Source organism: Corticium candelabrum, chromosome 9 (genome assembly GCF_963422355.1).
Source record: "Corticium candelabrum chromosome 9, ooCorCand1.1, whole genome shotgun sequence".
In the NCBI taxonomy this organism is placed as follows: domain Eukaryota; kingdom Metazoa; phylum Porifera; class Homoscleromorpha; order Homosclerophorida; family Plakinidae; genus Corticium; species Corticium candelabrum.
Genome location: NC_085093.1, coordinates 1,058,376 through 1,076,778, shown reverse-complemented (window position 1 = coordinate 1,076,778; position 18,403 = coordinate 1,058,376). Strand labels below are relative to the sequence as shown.

At 41.7% G+C, this 18,403-nt stretch overlaps 6 protein-coding genes across 7 annotated transcripts; 2 read left to right on the top strand and 4 right to left on the bottom strand.

Moving 5' to 3' along the window:
* Nucleotides 1-39: 39 nt before the first annotated feature.
* LOC134184015 (uncharacterized) lies at nt 40-1,470 on the bottom strand. The gene is made up of 2 exons (XM_062651617.1): nt 1,170-1,470; nt 40-1,106 (listed from the first exon to the last, which is right to left on the bottom strand). Exons 1-2 carry the CDS (start codon nt 1,468-1,470, stop codon nt 40-42), a joined length of 1,368 nt encoding a protein of 455 aa, XP_062507601.1.
* Nucleotides 1,471-1,520: 50 nt separating this feature from the next.
* Nucleotides 1,521-8,248, bottom strand: LOC134184013 (nuclear pore complex protein Nup85-like). 2 transcript variants are annotated; one of them, XM_062651614.1, is made up of 25 exons: nt 8,195-8,248; nt 7,975-8,086; nt 7,756-7,903; nt 6,603-6,673; nt 6,509-6,549; nt 6,271-6,340; nt 5,201-5,322; nt 5,052-5,138; nt 4,937-4,981; nt 4,522-4,644; nt 4,416-4,453; nt 4,264-4,357; nt 4,020-4,126; nt 3,804-3,887; nt 3,676-3,741; nt 3,561-3,611; nt 3,404-3,504; nt 2,788-2,873; nt 2,702-2,733; nt 2,498-2,598; nt 2,340-2,439; nt 2,229-2,280; nt 2,064-2,162; nt 1,892-1,990; nt 1,521-1,842 (listed from the first exon to the last, which is right to left on the bottom strand). In XM_062651614.1, the coding sequence occupies exons 2-24, from the start codon at nt 8,033-8,035 to the stop codon at nt 1,898-1,900; spliced, it is 1,872 nt and encodes a 623-aa protein (XP_062507598.1). In that variant the 5' UTR covers nt 8,036-8,086; nt 8,195-8,248; the 3' UTR covers nt 1,521-1,842; nt 1,892-1,897. The 2 variants fall into 2 exon arrangements, with proteins under 2 accessions (XP_062507598.1, XP_062507597.1); XM_062651613.1 differs by having other exon boundaries at nt 1,522-1,990.
* Nucleotides 8,249-8,757: 509 nt separating this feature from the next.
* On the top strand, nt 8,758-10,207 carry LOC134184883 (carbohydrate sulfotransferase 6-like). The gene has a single exon (XM_062652647.1). It carries the CDS (start codon nt 8,930-8,932, stop codon nt 10,205-10,207), a length of 1,278 nt encoding a protein of 425 aa, XP_062508631.1. The 5' UTR covers nt 8,758-8,929.
* A 75-nt stretch (nt 10,208-10,282) lies between these two features.
* Nucleotides 10,283-13,286, bottom strand: LOC134184884 (prolyl hydroxylase EGLN3-like). The gene is made up of 7 exons (XM_062652648.1): nt 12,717-13,286; nt 11,084-11,203; nt 10,887-11,023; nt 10,745-10,815; nt 10,607-10,671; nt 10,478-10,552; nt 10,283-10,419 (listed from the first exon to the last, which is right to left on the bottom strand). The coding sequence occupies exons 1-7, from the start codon at nt 13,272-13,274 to the stop codon at nt 10,303-10,305; spliced, it is 1,143 nt and encodes a 380-aa protein (XP_062508632.1). The 5' UTR covers nt 13,275-13,286; the 3' UTR covers nt 10,283-10,302.
* A 17-nt stretch (nt 13,287-13,303) lies between these two features.
* LOC134184882 (large ribosomal subunit protein eL18-like) lies at nt 13,304-14,210 on the top strand. Its single transcript, XM_062652646.1, has 4 exons — nt 13,304-13,330; nt 13,404-13,490; nt 13,556-13,663; nt 13,727-14,210. The coding sequence occupies exons 1-4, from the start codon at nt 13,328-13,330 to the stop codon at nt 14,093-14,095; spliced, it is 567 nt and encodes a 188-aa protein (XP_062508630.1). The 5' UTR covers nt 13,304-13,327; the 3' UTR covers nt 14,096-14,210.
* Nucleotides 14,211-14,277: 67 nt separating this feature from the next.
* LOC134184880 (axin-1-like) lies at nt 14,278-17,983 on the bottom strand. Its single transcript, XM_062652643.1, has 6 exons — nt 17,824-17,983; nt 16,317-17,179; nt 16,014-16,125; nt 15,694-15,846; nt 14,856-15,520; nt 14,278-14,693 (listed from the first exon to the last, which is right to left on the bottom strand). Exons 2-6 carry the CDS (start codon nt 17,087-17,089, stop codon nt 14,429-14,431), a joined length of 1,968 nt encoding a protein of 655 aa, XP_062508627.1. The 5' UTR covers nt 17,090-17,179; nt 17,824-17,983; the 3' UTR covers nt 14,278-14,428.
* Between the last annotated feature and the right edge of the window lie 420 nt (nt 17,984-18,403).

Genomic DNA, 18,403 nt, shown 5'->3' with positions numbered 1-18,403 from the left:
AATTAGTAATTCTGGGCATTATGATCAAATGATTTCCATTTAGCAAATATTAATCTGGCAGCTTTCTACAGATGTTAGGAAACCTTCACTGTTGTACCCACCAACTACAAATAAACAGTTCTCATCATCTACACATATTCCATGACCTCGACGTCCATAACTCATGTTTGATATTAATGAGGAATCATTGGTCTGCAAGTTGATTAATTCTAGCTCACTAGTGATCAGATTTCCTGCTTCTTTGTCCCTTGTTCCACCAACAGATAAGACCTTGCCATTATGGGGCATAAGACGAGACCTAGTATTCTTTGTCATCACTGCAGTTCTCCACCGATTTTCTGCCTTAGAGAATGCCTCCACAAGTTCGCAACCAATCCAATCATCCTTTTGTGTCTTGACTATTCCTCCCCCTACGTATAACACTCGATCAAGAACAAATGGTGAACAAGCACAGCGATTAATTGACATATTGGCAACACGATGCCAAACGTCGACGCCAATATCATACAACCAAACACAATCAAGAGCCTCATATGTCCCTGTCCTTCCACTGACAACAAATAAATGTTCATCATCTGCTGCTACACTCATATATTGTGCCAATTGAGCTTGGTATGCGGAAGGGAGATTAGTTACATGCTGCCTGTCGCTTGTTGCTAGGTTATATTTTTCCACAGCAAATGTACTCTTTAATTTATCATGAAGAAGCACGTAGGGGTTGATGCCAAGACCACAACTAAAGACACTGTGAATATTCACATCACCCAGATTATACCTTTTCCACTTATTTGTGTCCAAATTCAAAGTCAATAAATCAGTTCCATCACCCACCACCAGTTTGTTGGGTGGAATTCGAACAACACAGTTCCATGGCCAACATGCTTCTTGTGGAATGTCAAGCCAACTTTTCCAGCTGCATGAGTAGTATGATTTTCTGGCTCTAACTAGACAGTCTACAGGGGATGCACTAATTTCGCAATATGGACTTTCAAGATACGCATGAGAAGACGGCTGTCGTTCAAAGCTTTCTTGTCTGGACAGCAGTTGCTGCATACACTTTTGATTTGTCGCTAAATTGCTACAGGGGCTTGAAGGTAAATTACCACCTACAGGAAGCGAGAAAAACTGCGTAGATCACATCAAAACACAGTGTGATCAAATGTTCTCACCAGTCGTCTGTACTTCCACACATCGAGTGAGCAGACGGCAACCCACATCGTGAATTCCTTCAGTATCACTCAGCAAAAGAGCAAACTTGTAGCAGTCATCAGCAGAACGAGTGTTCATGCACATGAGCAACTCAACAGCTTGGTCTTGTGACGTTGGTTTCGACAAGATATCTTGAAGATTTTTCAACGCAAGCACTTCTTTCGTGTACAGCTCATGCACGACCACCTTCGCGTCTAAACGTTGAACAAGTTCAAGCCAAAGAGGCCGCATAATGTCTCTTGCGTATGCAACTCTATCCATGTTACCATATAGCTAATAGACACCATGCACTGGCCAGTGCACACAGATCTTTCGTTGATCGACTGCTACGGTCAAATCTACTGCGGATCTTCAATAATTACGTCCTTCCGCAAATTTCGTCATACAGTACATATGCTACGTACGCAGTCTCTACTAACTAGAAACGCCTTCTGGCACAACAACACAGTTTACAGCCAAAACACTCTTGCCAAGAGAAGAAAACAAAAATTACAGTGTTTTTTGGCAAGCCAATAAAATTTCAGCAGCTACAGTCGTACTGCGTTTCACTGAAAATTATTACAATGATACGTTCTGATGATTGTAGTACTGTACACCATAGTAAAGCTTAGCACAAGTTAACAGCACCTTTACCTAAGAGTTGCCATACAGTATGAACAGTATCTCCAAGGATATTGCTTACATTGATCTATCGATCTGTATCATCATCCAAAGATGCTCGAGCCAGGTTTGTTGCAAGACCTATTCGTACAAGTTGCACCTTTTCAGTATGAGCAGTATCCTGCCAATTAATTAATTACGTAAAACCAATTAATTGCTTACTAGATAAACGTTTCCAGTAAAGCAAGTCTTACAATATCATCTTCGCCACCTTTACCATCCAATTCACGTAATCCCTCGATCTCTTCAAGACACTGCAATAACTCGTATGTTTGATCAGTAGCAAAAACCACCTATCAATACACAATACAATCAATACCGAGGACACATCGCCTGTATACATAAGCTACATTTGTCACCTCATCAAGTTCCAACAATGGTAAGCAATCAATCAGTAGCATGAACCAGTATCTAAAATGCCACAGTACTTTACAAAACCAACACCTACTTACAACTCTCAACAAGCACACTCTTTAGGCGCAAGTCTGGACGTCAGAAGGTTAACTAGCAGACAGGCTGCTTCTTTCAATCTTGAATATGAGTATAGCCGATGAAATTCCCGGTACTTGGCTACAAATAAAAAAAATTTTCAGACCTAAAATCTAAGTCTACAATAAATGATTCATACCAAGAAAAATTATCTGATCATTTATTAGCATAGCTGGGTTTAGATGATCAACCACATCCAAACAGGGAAAACTGCCACTTTCAGCATACTGCGACAAGAATCTAACAAACAGTTGACCATACAATGCAGACACACACATGCACACACACACACACACACACACACACACACACACACACACACACACACACACACACAACATACTTGTTAGCAATGATAGAAGCAAATGATGCATTCTGCAAAACTCAACACTTAATACAGAAACCATTACATAAGACTAATTCACACACTTTTGAGCGAATTGCCCAATTGAGAGAAGAACCTAAACGATCACTTTGCTTTGCTTTCATTGCCATTTTCTTGCAAATACTGCAGCCTGTGACAATAAGACACAGCAATACTTACACAAAAAGCACACAAAATCATCTATCAACACAAAATAGACTCTGTTATACATAGCAATGCAACAAATTCATTGATTATTAAACCACAGAGTAGATGATTTAATAAATAAATGTGACTAGAATGTAAGCAAAGTTGATGTTTCTCACCACAGCAGATGGTTCTAACTTCTACAGCAAACTAAAACAATTTGGCACCATGCATTGCTCATTTAACCTCACGCTTCCGTGTGTACATCAAAGTATGAGAGGACACTTCTGCATTGTTCTATAACCTTTCTTAATAAAATCAAAAGTCAGATGACTGTATTACAGTTTAAGTTTACCAATAAAGTCATACTTACTAAAAACTACATTATAACATCTTACTAGGACACTAGATATTGCATCAACAGATTACCAAACTAAAAGATTCTGACAAAGTCATCTATCTGCCTCTTCTAGTTTGCAGAACTACCCTGCCATTCTGTTGTGTGTGGTGATAACGTAATGCTAATGCATGTACCCAGTTCTGTGAGGCCTGACTTGTTGCAAAGTCTGAGAACTTTGATGGCTTTCATATCACTATCTGGTGCTATTCGATCGAGGTATGTTTCCAAATATTGCCTGCAAAAACATTCAATAACATTGCAGTACATAACAACAGCTACCTGCATTCTTACTTGCCATACACCGAACATTGGAGAAAGTAATCTACTCCAAGTTGCCACAAACTAAACCATTCATTTGAGATATTAAAGAAGTGTGAACACTCAACTTCAACAGCATGTAAAGAACCTTGTATGACTCATGAGACTAGAACCATACTCCAACAATAAAAATTCTCTCATACTGGAACCATACCTAGAAAGATTAAAAGGTAGAATAAGAACGGTGACTATCTAACCTGTGTTTTAGGCACATACTCCAGTTGGTGCGATTCTAGTTGACCAGCATGATGAAGAAGGTCTGCAAGATGTGCAACAAACCACCAGTTTCCAAATACTGAACTACAAATTGCAGAATAAATTAGCAGAGCTCACTACTCACACCCACACACACTCACACACACACACACACACACACACACACACACACACACACACACAGCACGTGAACATATTATAAGTAAAAGAAACTACCTTATCAGAGAAATGACTTGTGGAATATCATACTTCAACATAGCAAGTAGAATGTCGTCCAGTTTGGTCCAATGAGCATCATTATCATCCATCAATAAAATACTTGGCTAAAAATAGTCAGTAGTACTAAATACACATAACTAAAACCACATGTCCATGTTTGAGTGATTCTACATACACTAATTAACAACAACCAGTCATTTGTAAGTACGTACTCACATTCACAAAATTTCAACAGTCATACCTGAGCATTCATATGTAGATTAATGGCTTGAATTGCTGGATCAGAAAATAAAAGGCGAGACACCATCAAAAAATACCATGAGCCACACAAATGCCTACAAATAATATAGATTACCAACAAAGCACATCTTTACAAAGGACAAGTTTACCAACTTTGCTTCAATGAAAGCCTCTCTGTCCCCACACAGCAACTAGAATAGTCACAATAAGTAAAATGCAAAAGATGGCACACTTTGGCAGCCAATGATGACCGAATGACCTTGGCAATATGTTCAAGATTGGTATTGGTATTAAAGGTTCCATCATGCAGTCTCAACAAACACTCTTCTCGCCAATGTTGCCACTGCAGTGTAAACTCACTCACAGAATGATTACCGTAAGACTACAATATTAAAAAAGTATGTCAACATTGCAAAAACAAATAACTAAACGACAGTTAGGTCATTTTCAAAACTTGTGTGGTGTGTGTGTGTGTGTGTGTGTGTGTGTGTGTGTGTGTGTGTGTGTGTGTGTGTGTGTGTGTGTATGTTGCTTGGTTTTCCATATACCTACTTACTCACCAGTCTGTCTGCATGCTATATCCAGTCGATCATTATCTCAACCAGCTATCAACTTTGCCATGCAATGAAACTACAAATTATCAGAATTTGAATACTAACAATCAACAACTAAACCTGTAAAGGCATCTTTCGCAGCAATTCATCCAGAATAGAAAAACCCTAAACAATAAATATTCTGAGTAAACAGTAGCGCATCATCCTGTTTAACCTAATTAATCAACATATTTACATCATGAATTCCGTGTCTTCTAGCAGGATGCTGCATGAGCAGGTTTCTTGCTTCCTGTGGCTTTCCATGAAGAATCAACAATTTGATCTAGTATCAGTTAATATTAGTAAAACTATTTACACAGAACTAAAAAATTAGAAACTACTCACCACATCCCAATACTCAGGATGCCTGCCTGGTGCAGGATGATTAGTAATCTCATAAGCCAATTCAGTCACCCTTGGGTTATGCCATCTTACCCATTCAAGAAGACATGGAAGAACACTGCTTGCTGTCATGACACAACAGAAATTCACTCTGTCACACACAAACACACACACACACACACACACACACACACACACACACAAACCACACACACACACCACACACACACACACACACACACACACACACACACACACACACACACACACACACACACACACACACTGCATCACTACATAACTGTTTACAGTTTAAAACTTCAACTGACAGTGTGCAGACAAAAGAATTACTACACAATAGTACTCTGAACTCTCCAATTGAATCATGCAATAAGCACAACAATCAATGTTCCAGAAAAATCTTGCAAAAAATGACACAGACAGTCACGATAAAACTTAAATTTCACAAAAGTGTATATGATTGACTCGCTATTTGTATCGGTTTCAGAACCTTACTATTTTACTACTAATAAAATATGTTCTGTACATGAAATCTGGCAGTCTAATCATTTCTATTAACATAACCTAATTCAGACTTTACATGTTTCTATTGCATACAATCGCGGTGTAAGGGCATGTCTCCACTTGCTCCAATCCAAACTAGTTTAATTAACATAAAACATGTTTAGAAAAGAAGCGTCTCCAGCTATGTTTGGTAGTCCAGAAACTTTAGACTCTTGTTCAGAACCTGTGGACTTAGTATTATAAAGAAACATGGATGGCAGCATTGGAGTGAAGCACTACAATTATAGAAACAGAACAAAAAGTAAAATGGCTCAGGAATCATCTTTACTCGGGCACATGTTACCATCACGTGACAGTTAAACCTGTTTACTTGAGCTAAACTACCTCTTTACACTAGTGGAGACATGCTCAAATAGTAAACCTGTTTAGCCTTAAACAACTTCTAAACATGTTTAGCCACTAGTGAAGACATGGTCTAAGACGTGGTTTATAATAAACACATGCTAGTATATGACACAACAAATGGTTGGTAGACAATGAAATTCAACCTGGAGCACACTCGATGAATAGGATCTCTGACAGATGCCACATCAACTCTGTCATTTCAAACAACTGACACTAAAATAAAGAACAAAAATCAGAAACAAAAGACAGCAGAAAACTGAAAAAAAACACCCATCATAGTCCAACACACCAACCACAAAACTATTACAATTTTCTATTTATCCATACTTGTTACTTAAAAGTAAATAAATCTAAGCAACAGTTATAATAATACAAGTTGACCTGTTCTTGGTAGTTGGATACTAAACTGTCGTCAGCACGATCTAAATTGTAACAACATGTTGTACACAGAAACAGACTTTGAAACTGTTCCTACCTGCAGCATTGTTTAGATCTAGCACGCAAGCGTGAATGATTGCTCGGTAGCTTCGACTCAATTTCACTAAACTGCAATAAACATCAGGTACATATCATAAGTACACTGTACAAGCTCAAGACATGATTTTCCTAGCACTAACATGTCTAACGTGTGTGTGTGTGTGTGTGTGTGTGTGTGTGTGTGTGTGTGTGTGTGTGTGTGTGTGTGTGTGTGTGTGTGTGTGTGCCCTACGAGGGAACTAAAGCCAAAATCTTCTGCTATAGAATATACTATTCTATAGTTGAACGTTGTATACAACATGATGAATTGAAATTACTGGTAACAATAGTGACCTTGTCAACCTTTCAAACATGACACAGAAGTTGTATGTCACATGTGCGTGCCACTTGCCATTTTGTTCAGGCATGCATAATGTACATGGACATGCATAGACTTGTCACATGTGGACCCATGTAGATCCATGTGTGTGGACATGTACACACACACCTACACACATGTACACACACGTACAGACATGCACACACACACACACACACACACACACACACACACACAAAACTAAATGTTAGAAGCTGCCAGATACTGGTCACACCCTCAGCTAACAGCTGGGCTCCCGTGCGTTACTCAGAAGAACTCTGAGCCTGCGCTAGCAATCTCCTAGAGCCGGGCCAGGTACTCACAGGAGCACCAACTTATGAAGCCAACTGTGGCGTAAGCACCCGAAGTCTCACCTGGACCCCAGTGGCTATGTTACGTCACAGCCGATGGCCGCTTAGTCTCCCAGTCAAAGACTAGGTACTCATTTATACTCCTGAGTCGAGAGAGGCAATCACACACGCACACACACACACACACACACACACATGTACACACACACACACACACACACACACACACACACACACACACACACACACACACACACACACACACACACACACACACAATTCCTTGCATGGCACAATTGCGAGAGTAGAAAGCACGTTTTAATAGCAACCAAAACTTTCACAGTAATTTGTCCATAGCCTCAACAAACCAATGTTTCATTGATAACTGATGCATTCGACTAATAAAACATTTTTGATGGCCTCCACTTTTAATAAGCAAATCGAAACACACTATAATTAATTAAAGACAACTTGAGACCAACCTCTGCTGTTGTCCTACTCCTACACCAACTTCCTGCAAGTCCATGAACACGCCATGACTTTGATTAGCCAGTTTTCTAGTGCACACATTCCATTCCTTTGCCTGCGCAATTTCCTGTATAGGGGAGTCGTGGCAAGTGGCGGTCCCACCTGTTAGAACGATTAGCAGTCCCTACAACAATGTCTGGCTGCTGCATATGCAGATGTGCATGATATCTCACCTAGAGAGGGAAAACTTAATGCCAACCTTCCAAAAGTGGTTGGATAAACAATCAAGCTCATGCCACCTCTCCAGACCGGAGATAATGGTAGTGGCCGTGATGTTGGGACAGTCTGCCAAGAGCAGAGCAACAAATTTAGACAGAAGTTGAAGAAATCGGAATGAAGAGAATCCAACACGATTGCTATTGCACATCTACCAATTTTGTCTATTGTTCTTACCACAACTGGAGCTTCTCCAATAGCTTTTTCGGTCGAGAAAAGCAATGAATTCGAAGTCATAGTTAATTTCTAACCATAGAAATGTCCCGGATTTGTTTAATGTTTCGCCTCGGTCTTCGGACCACGTTGCAGGCCATACGGCGGTACGGTGTACGTACTGTACCGTTGCGCTTGTTGAGTTCAGCTACGTACTTAGTCAAACGTAATGATACAGTGAAGCTCGGATTTATCGATCTCAAGTTAACGACATGATTTCCTGGCACGGGGCATGCTCACAAAAGTAGGTAGTAGTTTTCTGTGCACTATAGCTAATTTGATTAATTAATTTCGTATTGGTTTGGGTTTTGTTTTATTTTTCCCGTGTTGCTTCTAATTTGTTTGTAGTGGTTTGACTACACGATACGTAATACACGTATCAGCTGCGCCCATCGCCGTCAAAACAAGTCTTACAGCCAAAGGCAAGAGCAATGGTGTTGATGTGGTGGCTATTTTGTGGTATGAAATAACATCTCTATATATCCTTTAAAGTATGTAGGTAAAAAGTGTATATATATATTCTATAATTAATTAATTAATTACCCATTTATACAACATCACGTGCATTAAGTTTGCAAGTCACGTGAAAGTTGAGTTCACGAGAGGTGCCTCTATGAGTACGAGATTGTGTTTGAGTCATCGTCTCATGTTCTCCTCACTGTAAAGATCTAGCACATATCTTTGTGCTGAAAACAAGCAATGCGACTCAAAACTGTCATTCTCTTGACATCTGGGTGGCTTAGCACAGCCCTAGTAGTCCTGGTTGTAACAACTACACAAGATGAGAAGCCAATAGGAAAATCTCTCAAACTACGAGCCAATCTAGAAAAAAGGATCAACACCAGAAGAACAGAAGTCAATCCGTTGAGCAAGATACCAAAGATTCAAACAACTATATCAGCTGCAAATGTGAGAAATCCAATGTCAGACGTCAGTTACAAAATGACATTAAAGAAAAGACTAAAGGCTCTCAATGACAGACAGATATGTGCACTAGACCTTGATTCAGTTGAAGAATTAAAAACTCCAACTGTGAACAGAAAGTTTATAACAATTATGGCTACTTTCCGATCAGGATCCAGTTTCCTTGGCAGTTTGTTTGAAAGGAGTCAACAGGTCCTGTATTTCTACGAACCATTCAAAGGTGTGATGGACAAGACAGGGCTCAAGCAAGATGCAATCACAGAACTTCTTCATTCTATTGCCTCGTGCTCATTTTCTTCACCTCTATCGAGACAACTCATCGATGACATATCAGCTTCAACGTATTTCCCTCGTACTGCAAGTCGAGCTTTTGTTTTCCCCCCATTCTGCTCAAAATGGTGCACTAGACACTGGTTATGCCCACCATTACAACACAAAGATGTCAATCACGTATGTCTGAAAAAGCAGGCTGTAGTAGTCAAAACTATTCGTATAGAAAACATCTCAATTCTCCATACCTATGCCAGATCAAATGGAAATTCCATTCCCATGTATGTGCTTCATCTTGTAAGGGATCCAAGACTAACCATAATGTCTCGACTCAATGTAGCTAAGCATGGAGCTCTTTATAATTCTCTATCACAGTTTCAAAACTACAGCAACAACATCTCAGAGTGGACGAGGCGTGAATCAAGATTATTGTGTTCTAAAATGAGATACAATATCAATGCTCTAAGAGGTACCAGTTTATTTAACTGGGAGTATGATTGGATTGCATATGAAGATCTCATTCGCAATCCATACTACACTGTTCGAAAACTTTATCAACGGTACGGTCTTAAACTAACACCTGATGTAACACAGCACATAGCTGTGAATACAAAGATGTCAGCTAGCAGTCAGGAACAGAAAGAGCTCTTCTCCATCAAACGCAATCTGCAAGTATCCCAGCTGGTCTGGAATCGTTTAATTCGAGATCCTGTCATCAAACAATATATTAAAATAGTGGAGTATATGTGCAAAGATGTCATAGACTTCTATGGCTACAACTAGGATTCAAATAGAAGAACAATAACAATGACTCAATATATATAATAATACTCTATAATATGTAGTACTGTATAATATGCTACCTTGAGTAATACGGATTAACTTTTTAAAACCAGAAGATCTATGAATGCTTTTTGTATGCTGGGAGCAATGCTCATGTTGTCAAATATCTCCTGCCAATCATCAGGATGTTTTCGAACAAGTGTAGACAAAGCCTACAGCAAACTCCTCGTTGACCAAATACACTAAGAGACAGACTACCATAACTTCAACCTCTATGTCATCTTCCGACAGCATGTTCCGAATCACATCTGCTGATTTTCTATGTAATTCACTTTCGGCAGCATCCTACCATAATTAGCATTGGTGTCAGTGTTAGATATTGTATACGAAGTAACACACCTTTTGAGCTTTTTTCTGTACAACAGTCTCAAACACACTTTGCTGCCGAGAAGTTAACAGAGCCACTTTCACATGCAAAAGATGAAACAGGTTACCATGTCTCATCATTGGATGGCTTTACAAATAACAAGAACTTACTTTCCTGGTAATGAGACACTTTGGCAAGTTGTCTTTGTTCTTGGTCAAAATACCACACAGTAATAGCATACCTAGTACCAAGTCATAATATGATTACAGGGTGGTCCATTACAAGTCAATGAAAATCATCCATGGAACTTGCCTTTCTCTGAAAGAAGGCAGTACCTCATGGGGATTCCTTTTATCAGACCAAAAGAGCAACAGCCTGTTCATCTCTGGTTGTATGTCAATTTGTATACCACCAGATGGAGAGAAAACTCTTAAGGAACCACCATCATGCTACTAACCCAAAGATAGTATGACCACAAGAAACACAAATCCACAACTAGCTTTCATTACCTTTTCATCCCAGCCACTATTGAGATAATAAAGCGCAGTCAAACATCGACCATCTCCATCTGGATTGTCCACATGACGACTGTAGCCTGTTTGATCTCCTGGATAACAAGCAACCATTGCCTAAACATTTTATCAAAACAATTACTAGTTGACTGTGCAAAACAGTAAACTAAACAGGCCACTGAAAGTTACAAGCTATTGGTACCATAACCCAGTACACTACTAGTTGGCATATTTTATCTACTGCAGACTGATTAGATTATTAGTGAACTACTTGTACTGTAACACTTGGAGGGGGTCATTTTCCCAAGGAGAGTAGCCTTAGAGCAACAATCAAATCAGACTCTATAAACTCCATATCTAAACATGGAACATGAGAACCAAGGCGTGTTTCCACTAGCTGCACTTTACACTAGTTTAGCCTAAATGCGTTTAAAAACTAAACCAGTTCAAGAAAGTGACTGTTTCCACTAGGAACATCCACATCCAGGATGTGCAAAACAAACAGTCTAGGAATGCCTTATTTTGAAGTATTGGGCTGCTGTGTCACCAAGTCAGAGCAACTGTTGGTTGTCACTGATTCAGGGTCTGCTAGTAGGAATTTGCATGACAATGACCAAGGACACCATCTTCTCTCTCTGTGTAGCTGCAGATTTCTTTCCTCTAGTTAATGACCCTTACATCTTTTAAGGCAATCCTATCCAAGCAAAATACTCAATATCCATCAAACGGTGCTGTCAGAAGCCATCTAAACGAAGCCCTACTGTCACGTGACAGTTAAACCTAAACCACTTTGCTAAACCTACTACAAAACAGATTTAGGAAATCAGTTTAGGTTTAGAATATAACTGGTTTAGCGCAGGTGGAAACAGGTCAATCCCTAACCCAGTTTAGCCGGTTTAGGCACTAGTGGAAACCCACCCCAATTAAGATGGCTTAAAATAACTTCCACCTACAAGTTATACATAGACGGGTTGTGTAGAACATTGAATACATGAATATTCACAAGCAGCAAGTGCACTAGACATCACACAGTCTAACCTATTGCTGGATATGATCAAAACCCTACAGAAATACCATGAAAAATGAAACAGTGAAGTAACAATGTAATAATACGACTGTACAGTACTGTCTGAAACCGATTAAATAACTAGTGTAGTTAGTTTTGCAGTTTATTTCCAGCAAATGTTCACTACTCCATATAATATTATATTCATGCCATTAATCTATTTAAAAGTCAACCTAATCAGTTGGGCCATTTCAACTAATCTTGTTAATTAATTAGTAGGCAACTATATTGATTATAACATATAAATTTCTGATTTTGTTGTAAACAAGAAATTGTACTTTTCAAATCCTTCTTTGTGTCAGTAAATTGCTTGCTGACAATTCAAAAATAACAAGATTCAGTGAAAGTCTCTAACAAGATATACCAGTTATAATAAGAAGTTACAATAAACCAACATCTCAGGCATCACATGGGCAAACTATGTACGTCGCTGTTTGTTTGGTTGAGGCATTAGGCTTTGTTTTCTAAAAGAAGTCTGAAACCTTTACTATCTATAGTTCAATGGTTGTGGAATAAGCAACGACTTTCGTTAATCTGAATACAACATCTGATCAACATGTCTACCTTTGTTCGACCATGGATCTTGCATCCGGGCAACTTCCCACTTCTGTTGCTGTAAACCACCAATTCATCCATTGCAGTCATCAATAAACAAATAGAGCTGCACCCTTCTTCACAACCTTCTAACCAAACGATCTCATCTCCACGAACAGACTTGTCAGTAAATTTCATAGAATTATCGCTACCAATTGATCCACCACTCAACTGGCCTGGTGCCATTCTACCAGCCTGTCTCAATCTCTTCACCTCAGCCAGTATCAGATTTCCTTTGCTTTCTTCAAGAAAGCCATCCAACACACACAAACTGTATTTCTGCATTGACTTATGAATGCAGTCACCCAAAGACACAAAGTCTTTGTAACTTCTACAGTCAATTCGAACGTCATCCAAAGCAAGTGTTGATGGGTCTGCAGTCCCAGCACTGACTGGTTTGCACAATGATTTGTGAATTTTCCAGTCGTAGATTTGATGCTCTTTACAGCAATAACATACTCTCTTACATCGTCCACACTGTTTTATCCCCGTCTTCACTCCACAAACAGCACAACTTTTTTTGTCCATCACAACGGCAAACGTAGTACGCATGCGCAGTGTTACAGTGCTCGACGAGCGTGATGGTGAGAATCTGATTCCATCCTACCGTCTACGTCTTTTACGATGCGGGAGATGATGCGATTTCGTTTCTTGTAGGGAATAGATATAGACCATCGAAAGAAAAGAAAGTCAATAAGGCGGGAGCCCAAGTCTAAGGACTTGTATATCCGTTTACTTGTAAAAGTAAGTACGACCGAAGTGTTTCAGGAATTCTGTTGTTTTGAGTGAACGTTTCATCATGTTTTCAGCTCTACCGCTTTCTAGTAAGGCGAACGAACTCTTCATTCAATAAAGTTGTTCTCAAGCGTTTGTACATGAGCAAAACCAATAGACCACCTGTTTCAATATCTCGTCTGGTAAGTATACCTCACGTTGGGTGTATGAAATCTGCGTCCGATTTTTGTTTGTGTGTTTTATAGACGAAGCAGATGAGCAAGCCGGGTCGAGAGGAAAAGGTTGCAGTCATCGTAGGGACAATTACAGACGATGTTAGACAGCTGGAAGTTCCAAAGCTACGCGTTTGTGCGTTGCGATTTACAGCCGGTGCACGTGCACGGATCTTGAAGGCTGGAGGAGAATGCATCTCGTTTGACCAACTGGCACTGCGTGCACCGCGCGGCGAGAAAACGGTGCTGCTGCAAGGACCGAGAAAAGCACGTGAAGCTGTGAGGCACTTCGGTCGAGCACCGGGTGTTCCACACACGCATACCAAGCCATATGTGAGATCCAAGGGCAGAAAGTTTGAGAGAGCACGTGGCAAAAGGAACAGTCGCGCATACAAAGCGTAGATACTTGCTAAGCTTAGCGAGAGGGGAGCAGTCTGGCCACGCGAGGGTACTTTTGATGTTTTTGGTTGTGTCAATAGAGTGAACATGATCTCAAATAAGAAACTGATATATCAGATGATGAGCGTAGTGATGCTTTGTGCATTTCCAAGTTACACACTTTCTAGCAGACAGTAGACACCCACTGAACATTCACACTGTATACTTCAAATTCTGAGCAATGGACGATGTTCCATAAACCTGCTACTATTTAATTAAATAAAAGCTAATAATCTCCACATTACCTAACAGATGTAGTGAAAGTTTGCAAAAGTCATCTAGTGACAGTATTTTTACTTAGTCGGCTTTTTGTGCCCTAACTCGGCCAACAATTCGACCATCATAAATTGGAAGAAGATCACTGTCCGTAGTAAACTCTTCGAAGTATGCTTCAGGATCGCTAGGATCTTGTACTTCAAAGAAATATTTGTATTTGCCCCCAACAAGTGTCTTGAAGTCTGCCAAAGTGACTTGAGGACCAGGGAGGTACTGCTTGTATTTGTCACCATTCAGTTTGTACACGACTTCAATGCTTTTTGCACTGGACGATCGATAACGATGTCTAAATAACAAACATCATCACACAACACTGCAGTTTACAACAGTAGATATAAAATGCCGAGTAGAAAGGAAGCTATAGACTGGACACGTACATGTGTATGCAATGTTTCTAGTCAATTGTGCTACTTGCATGCAATAGATAAATCAATCTACAATGACTTACTGGCTATGCGCTCTCATCTGTGATGAATCATATCGAGTCGCACAAGAGAAGACAACCGGTTGCCGCTCAGATTGCCGCTCGGGATTGCTTCGATACGAAACGACAGACGAACTACTACTAGCCGCAAACTGTCTCTCAAATGTAAAAGATAGTGTTTCATCGGCCGACGTCGATGAGTAAACCGATCTCTGGTCAGGAGAAGCCATCGCCCAAGGATCCGACATCACACTCTGTGACGATGAAAAGTCTCTCCTGCCTCTACTCCTCGGAAACGTAGAAGTGCTAGATGCATCATGCATGAGAGGATGAAGATGGTGTCGATCTTTAGGAACGTAATGATGGTGGTGGCTGTGCTTGTGGTGATGCTGATGTTCATGCCTCTGTTGCGACAAGCGTCTGTGCCTCTCCTGTGCAGGTGTGTCACACAACTTTGTTGCTCTAACCAAGTCCTCGACTGATGAGACAAGGTCCGAGTGGTGACCCGAGTCAATGGGCATTTTCCTTGTAATAGCAGCTCGTTCTTTTCTATGCTGCGCGTACCACTCTGCCGATGCCTGCGACACGCCACTTTCGCTAGAAACATCGCTCATTCGGCTGCTGACAGGCGGAACAGAGAGTTGCTCCAATACAGATTGTGCATTCATAGGTGTGCAGTCACTCTGCTCCTATACAAAACAACGACCATTAGTAACCCTGATCTTTTATTTAAACGGTGACCACAGGCAACAGAATGGATACTTGATCTATTCAAGTATCACACACAGCATCCTGTGGTCTTCCAGACCATCAAGGACTCTAAATGAATTAATTATATCTAATAAAAGATATAATAACTTACTGGTTGTTCAGCGATATCATCCAATAGTCTCCTGTTTCCCAACACCCTCGGTAGTTCGCGATTTCTGATCACTTCGTTCAGTCGATCCTCGAGCAAACAAGAAAACTCGGCAGGTTTGATTGCTGGCTGGGGTTTCCGCGGTCTGGGTACCTCCTAATACGGAAATAGATTAGACGTGACCGGCGAAAGCTCGAATCTATAGCAATGCAGCCGACTTCTCCAAACATTACGTCAGAGAAGCTACCCGCCTTCGAGCCGCGCCCACATGCGTAAGCAGTAAGAGCTCAAAAAGTGACATGCAGCTACATGCAGCTACATACCTCGGCGTACTCTTCCTTCGGCAAATTATCCAATTTGAAAGCTGCAACTTCCCGTTTACTTCTCTGTTCTCTCATCCGTTGTCGTCTCTGACTTCGCCTCGAGGCAGACTCTCTGTAAATAACGACATAGCATTCGTTCAGCGCTCAATTTGACTATCGAACAAGCTTCCTAATTCGTTTAGTAAGAGCAAACGGGACGCTTGCAAGGCATACAAAAAATAGGGCGGCGAACTTGCAAAGAGAATTCTAGACTCGAGGTTTCCAGACGGCACTCGAAGCTTGAAACAACACACAAACACTTACTCGTTATTTGTAGCCATATCGCTGACCGACGTGGCGTCGTCTTCGTCTCTCGTAGCGACAGTGCTCATAATTTTCGTGTCCCAGAGCGGTGACGGTTCGGGAGGACCCCATAATGACTGTGTGTAGGAATAAGGGGGTGAGACGGGTTCTCCATTGCCTTGAACCGAAAGCGTCAATAGCACGTCAGAATGAGCATCGTGCTGCCGTTGCCGCCGTCGGCTGGCCTTCTCGACGTATTCACGAAAGATAGCAGATCTCAGGAATTCCGGATAGTCTCGTTCCGTCATTCTCGCCACCGTCTCAGCTTGGGCGTCGACGAATAGATCACCCGCAACGGCTTTGACTTGAAGTGCAGCGCCGATCTTTCTTGTCGTCGAATCTCTTATGAGGACTCGTTGGGGTGCGCTCTTTGCAAGATACTGAGTGAAAATTGATCGCGCTTGAAGCTGCAGGTTCTCTTTTGCTCCTCCGTTCTGCAAGAACGCGTTATCGCGGAACATTTTCGTCGCCATCCAAAAGCTGAGACCTTGCTCTCTCTTCTGGTCGGTCAAAAACGTACGAAACACCTCTAATCCAGCCGGATCGTCCAAAAGCACTTCGATCGACTGCGACCATTTGTCACAATCGGGAGGAGAAGCTGTTCCGATCACTTCGTTTGCAACGTCTTCTCCATCGCTGAACTCCAGACTATAGTCAAACGGCGACCTCGCGTCGCGGATGAAAGCGTCCCGATCCGATTCTGTCATCTCTGAAAATCGAAGCGGCTCCACCATCTTCCGGTCAGTCGATAGCTAGAGTTATTCCCTCGAGGACGAAAAGCCAAAAACAATGTCAAGCAGCTGTCGGCTATCTCGAGACTGGAACTAGTTACACAAATCAGAGAGTGAGACAAGACGTCGAAAATCAACAAAAGCAAAGATTCGAACTGCGAGCGGAAGTGGAAGTCACTATCCTCAAAGATGCGACTAAACCGACAGCTCGTCAACAAAGACGCCGCTAATGATCGAAAAGAGCGGCCCTCCGTGTGTCTTGTACGACGCCGAGCTCCGATCAATGTCCTGAAATTAGGACACTCCCCCGCCTTAGTCAAGCGGCTCTACGTCGTGATGATTTAGCGATACGTTACCGCAAACTAGCCCACCCAAATCAACACTCAGTATACCGAGTAGCACAAACCAAGGCGGCCTGTATACGTTATACACTCTTCTCTACACGTTCTTACACGCGAGCATCAAAGGACATTGAAGCCGCGGCGCCTACCAGGCCCTTCCTACACGGCGCGTTTGAAATGTGATCCTGCAGGCGAGTAAACGCGACGGCGATCGGGCACGAACGTCCGTCGCGAGCGTCGAGAAATGCAAACTATGAACTCGTAGCGACCAGTCGGCCACACCGATAACGTTCGATATCGTCACGAGCAGATGGAACGACGCAGCGAAACGCTCGATTTCGGTGAAACTCGATTTAGCACGCCACAGCGGCCACAAAACGACGTTGTGATACTCACCTCAGAGAACAAGCAGCTAGGAAGTGTTAGAAGACAAAGTAGCGGACAGCCAAGCAACTCGTGCAAACACTACGGTCGTAGGCAGCCGAATGGCGGCTTGTGGCCCAACGTCTGCAGCTAGCCTGCTCTCGTCGATATCAAAGCGGCCGCTTTGTTGTTGATTTGCGATGAAGACACCTCGCCGCTCGCACCGCACCAATCAACGCCGAGACAGCGCAAAACAACGGCCTCGCTAATTTGAATGGTAAATGATCCGACGATTTGCTAGACCGCAACCCACGACCGGAAAGCTTGTCTGCAGGACGGGAAGCATCCAGGCACTGTGGAAATAGACAAGTGGTCTGATCGCTCGACTCTCCGCGGAAACTTTGCGCGCAAAGATGGAGACAAACCAGAAGAAAGAGGAGACACCGCTTCCTCTCAGCGAAATGCGATACAACAGGGCAGTGTCAACAAATTAGATAAGCGCCTCGGAACTCATTACTCTGACCCTTATTTAGCATCAGACCATCCTGTACGCCTCCAATACCTCACGATACTATGGGCTCCTGCTTATAGCGCCCAGCAGTCATGCTCTAAA

Excerpts from the sequence above, each read along its gene's own strand:
- LOC134184015 (XM_062651617.1), bottom strand. The coding sequence starts at position 1,470 with ATGGATAGAGTTGCATACGCAAGAGACATTATGCGGCCTCTTTGGCTT. Across the intron at positions 1,107-1,169 it reads TGTGGAAGTACAGACGACTG|GTGGTAATTTACCTTCAAGC; the intron begins GTGAGAACATTT and ends CGCTTCCTGTAG.
- LOC134184013 (XM_062651614.1), bottom strand. The coding sequence starts at position 8,035 with ATGAGCTTGATTGTTTATCCAACCACTTTTGGAAGGTTGGCATTAAGT. Across the intron at positions 6,341-6,508 it reads TATCCAACTACCAAGAACAG|TGTCAGTTGTTTGAAATGAC; the intron begins GTCAACTTGTAT and ends TCTTTATTTTAG. Across the intron at positions 4,454-4,521 it reads ATCTTGAACATATTGCCAAG|TTGCTGTGTGGGGACAGAGA; the intron begins GTCATTCGGTCA and ends TGACTATTCTAG.
- LOC134184883 (XM_062652647.1), top strand. The coding sequence starts at position 8,930 with ATGCGACTCAAAACTGTCATTCTCTTGACATCTGGGTGGCTTAGCACA.
- LOC134184884 (XM_062652648.1), bottom strand. The coding sequence starts at position 13,274 with ATGGACAAAAAAAGTTGTGCTGTTTGTGGAGTGAAGACGGGGATAAAA. Across the intron at positions 10,553-10,606 it reads TACAGAAAAAAGCTCAAAAG|GATGCTGCCGAAAGTGAATT; the intron begins GTGTGTTACTTC and ends TAATTATGGTAG. Across the intron at positions 10,420-10,477 it reads TGTCGGAAGATGACATAGAG|GCTTTGTCTACACTTGTTCG; the intron begins GTTGAAGTTATG and ends AGTTTGCTGTAG.
- LOC134184882 (XM_062652646.1), top strand. Across the intron at positions 13,491-13,555 it reads ATATCCGTTTACTTGTAAAA|CTCTACCGCTTTCTAGTAAG; the intron begins GTAAGTACGACC and ends TCATGTTTTCAG. Across the intron at positions 13,664-13,726 it reads CTGTTTCAATATCTCGTCTG|ACGAAGCAGATGAGCAAGCC; the intron begins GTAAGTATACCT and ends TGTGTTTTATAG.
- LOC134184880 (XM_062652643.1), bottom strand. The coding sequence starts at position 17,089 with ATGGTGGAGCCGCTTCGATTTTCAGAGATGACAGAATCGGATCGGGAC. Across the intron at positions 15,847-16,013 it reads CGAAGGAAGAGTACGCCGAG|GAGGTACCCAGACCGCGGAA; the intron begins GTATGTAGCTGC and ends TTTCCGTATTAG. Across the intron at positions 15,521-15,693 it reads ATGATATCGCTGAACAACCA|GAGCAGAGTGACTGCACACC; the intron begins GTAAGTTATTAT and ends TGTTTTGTATAG.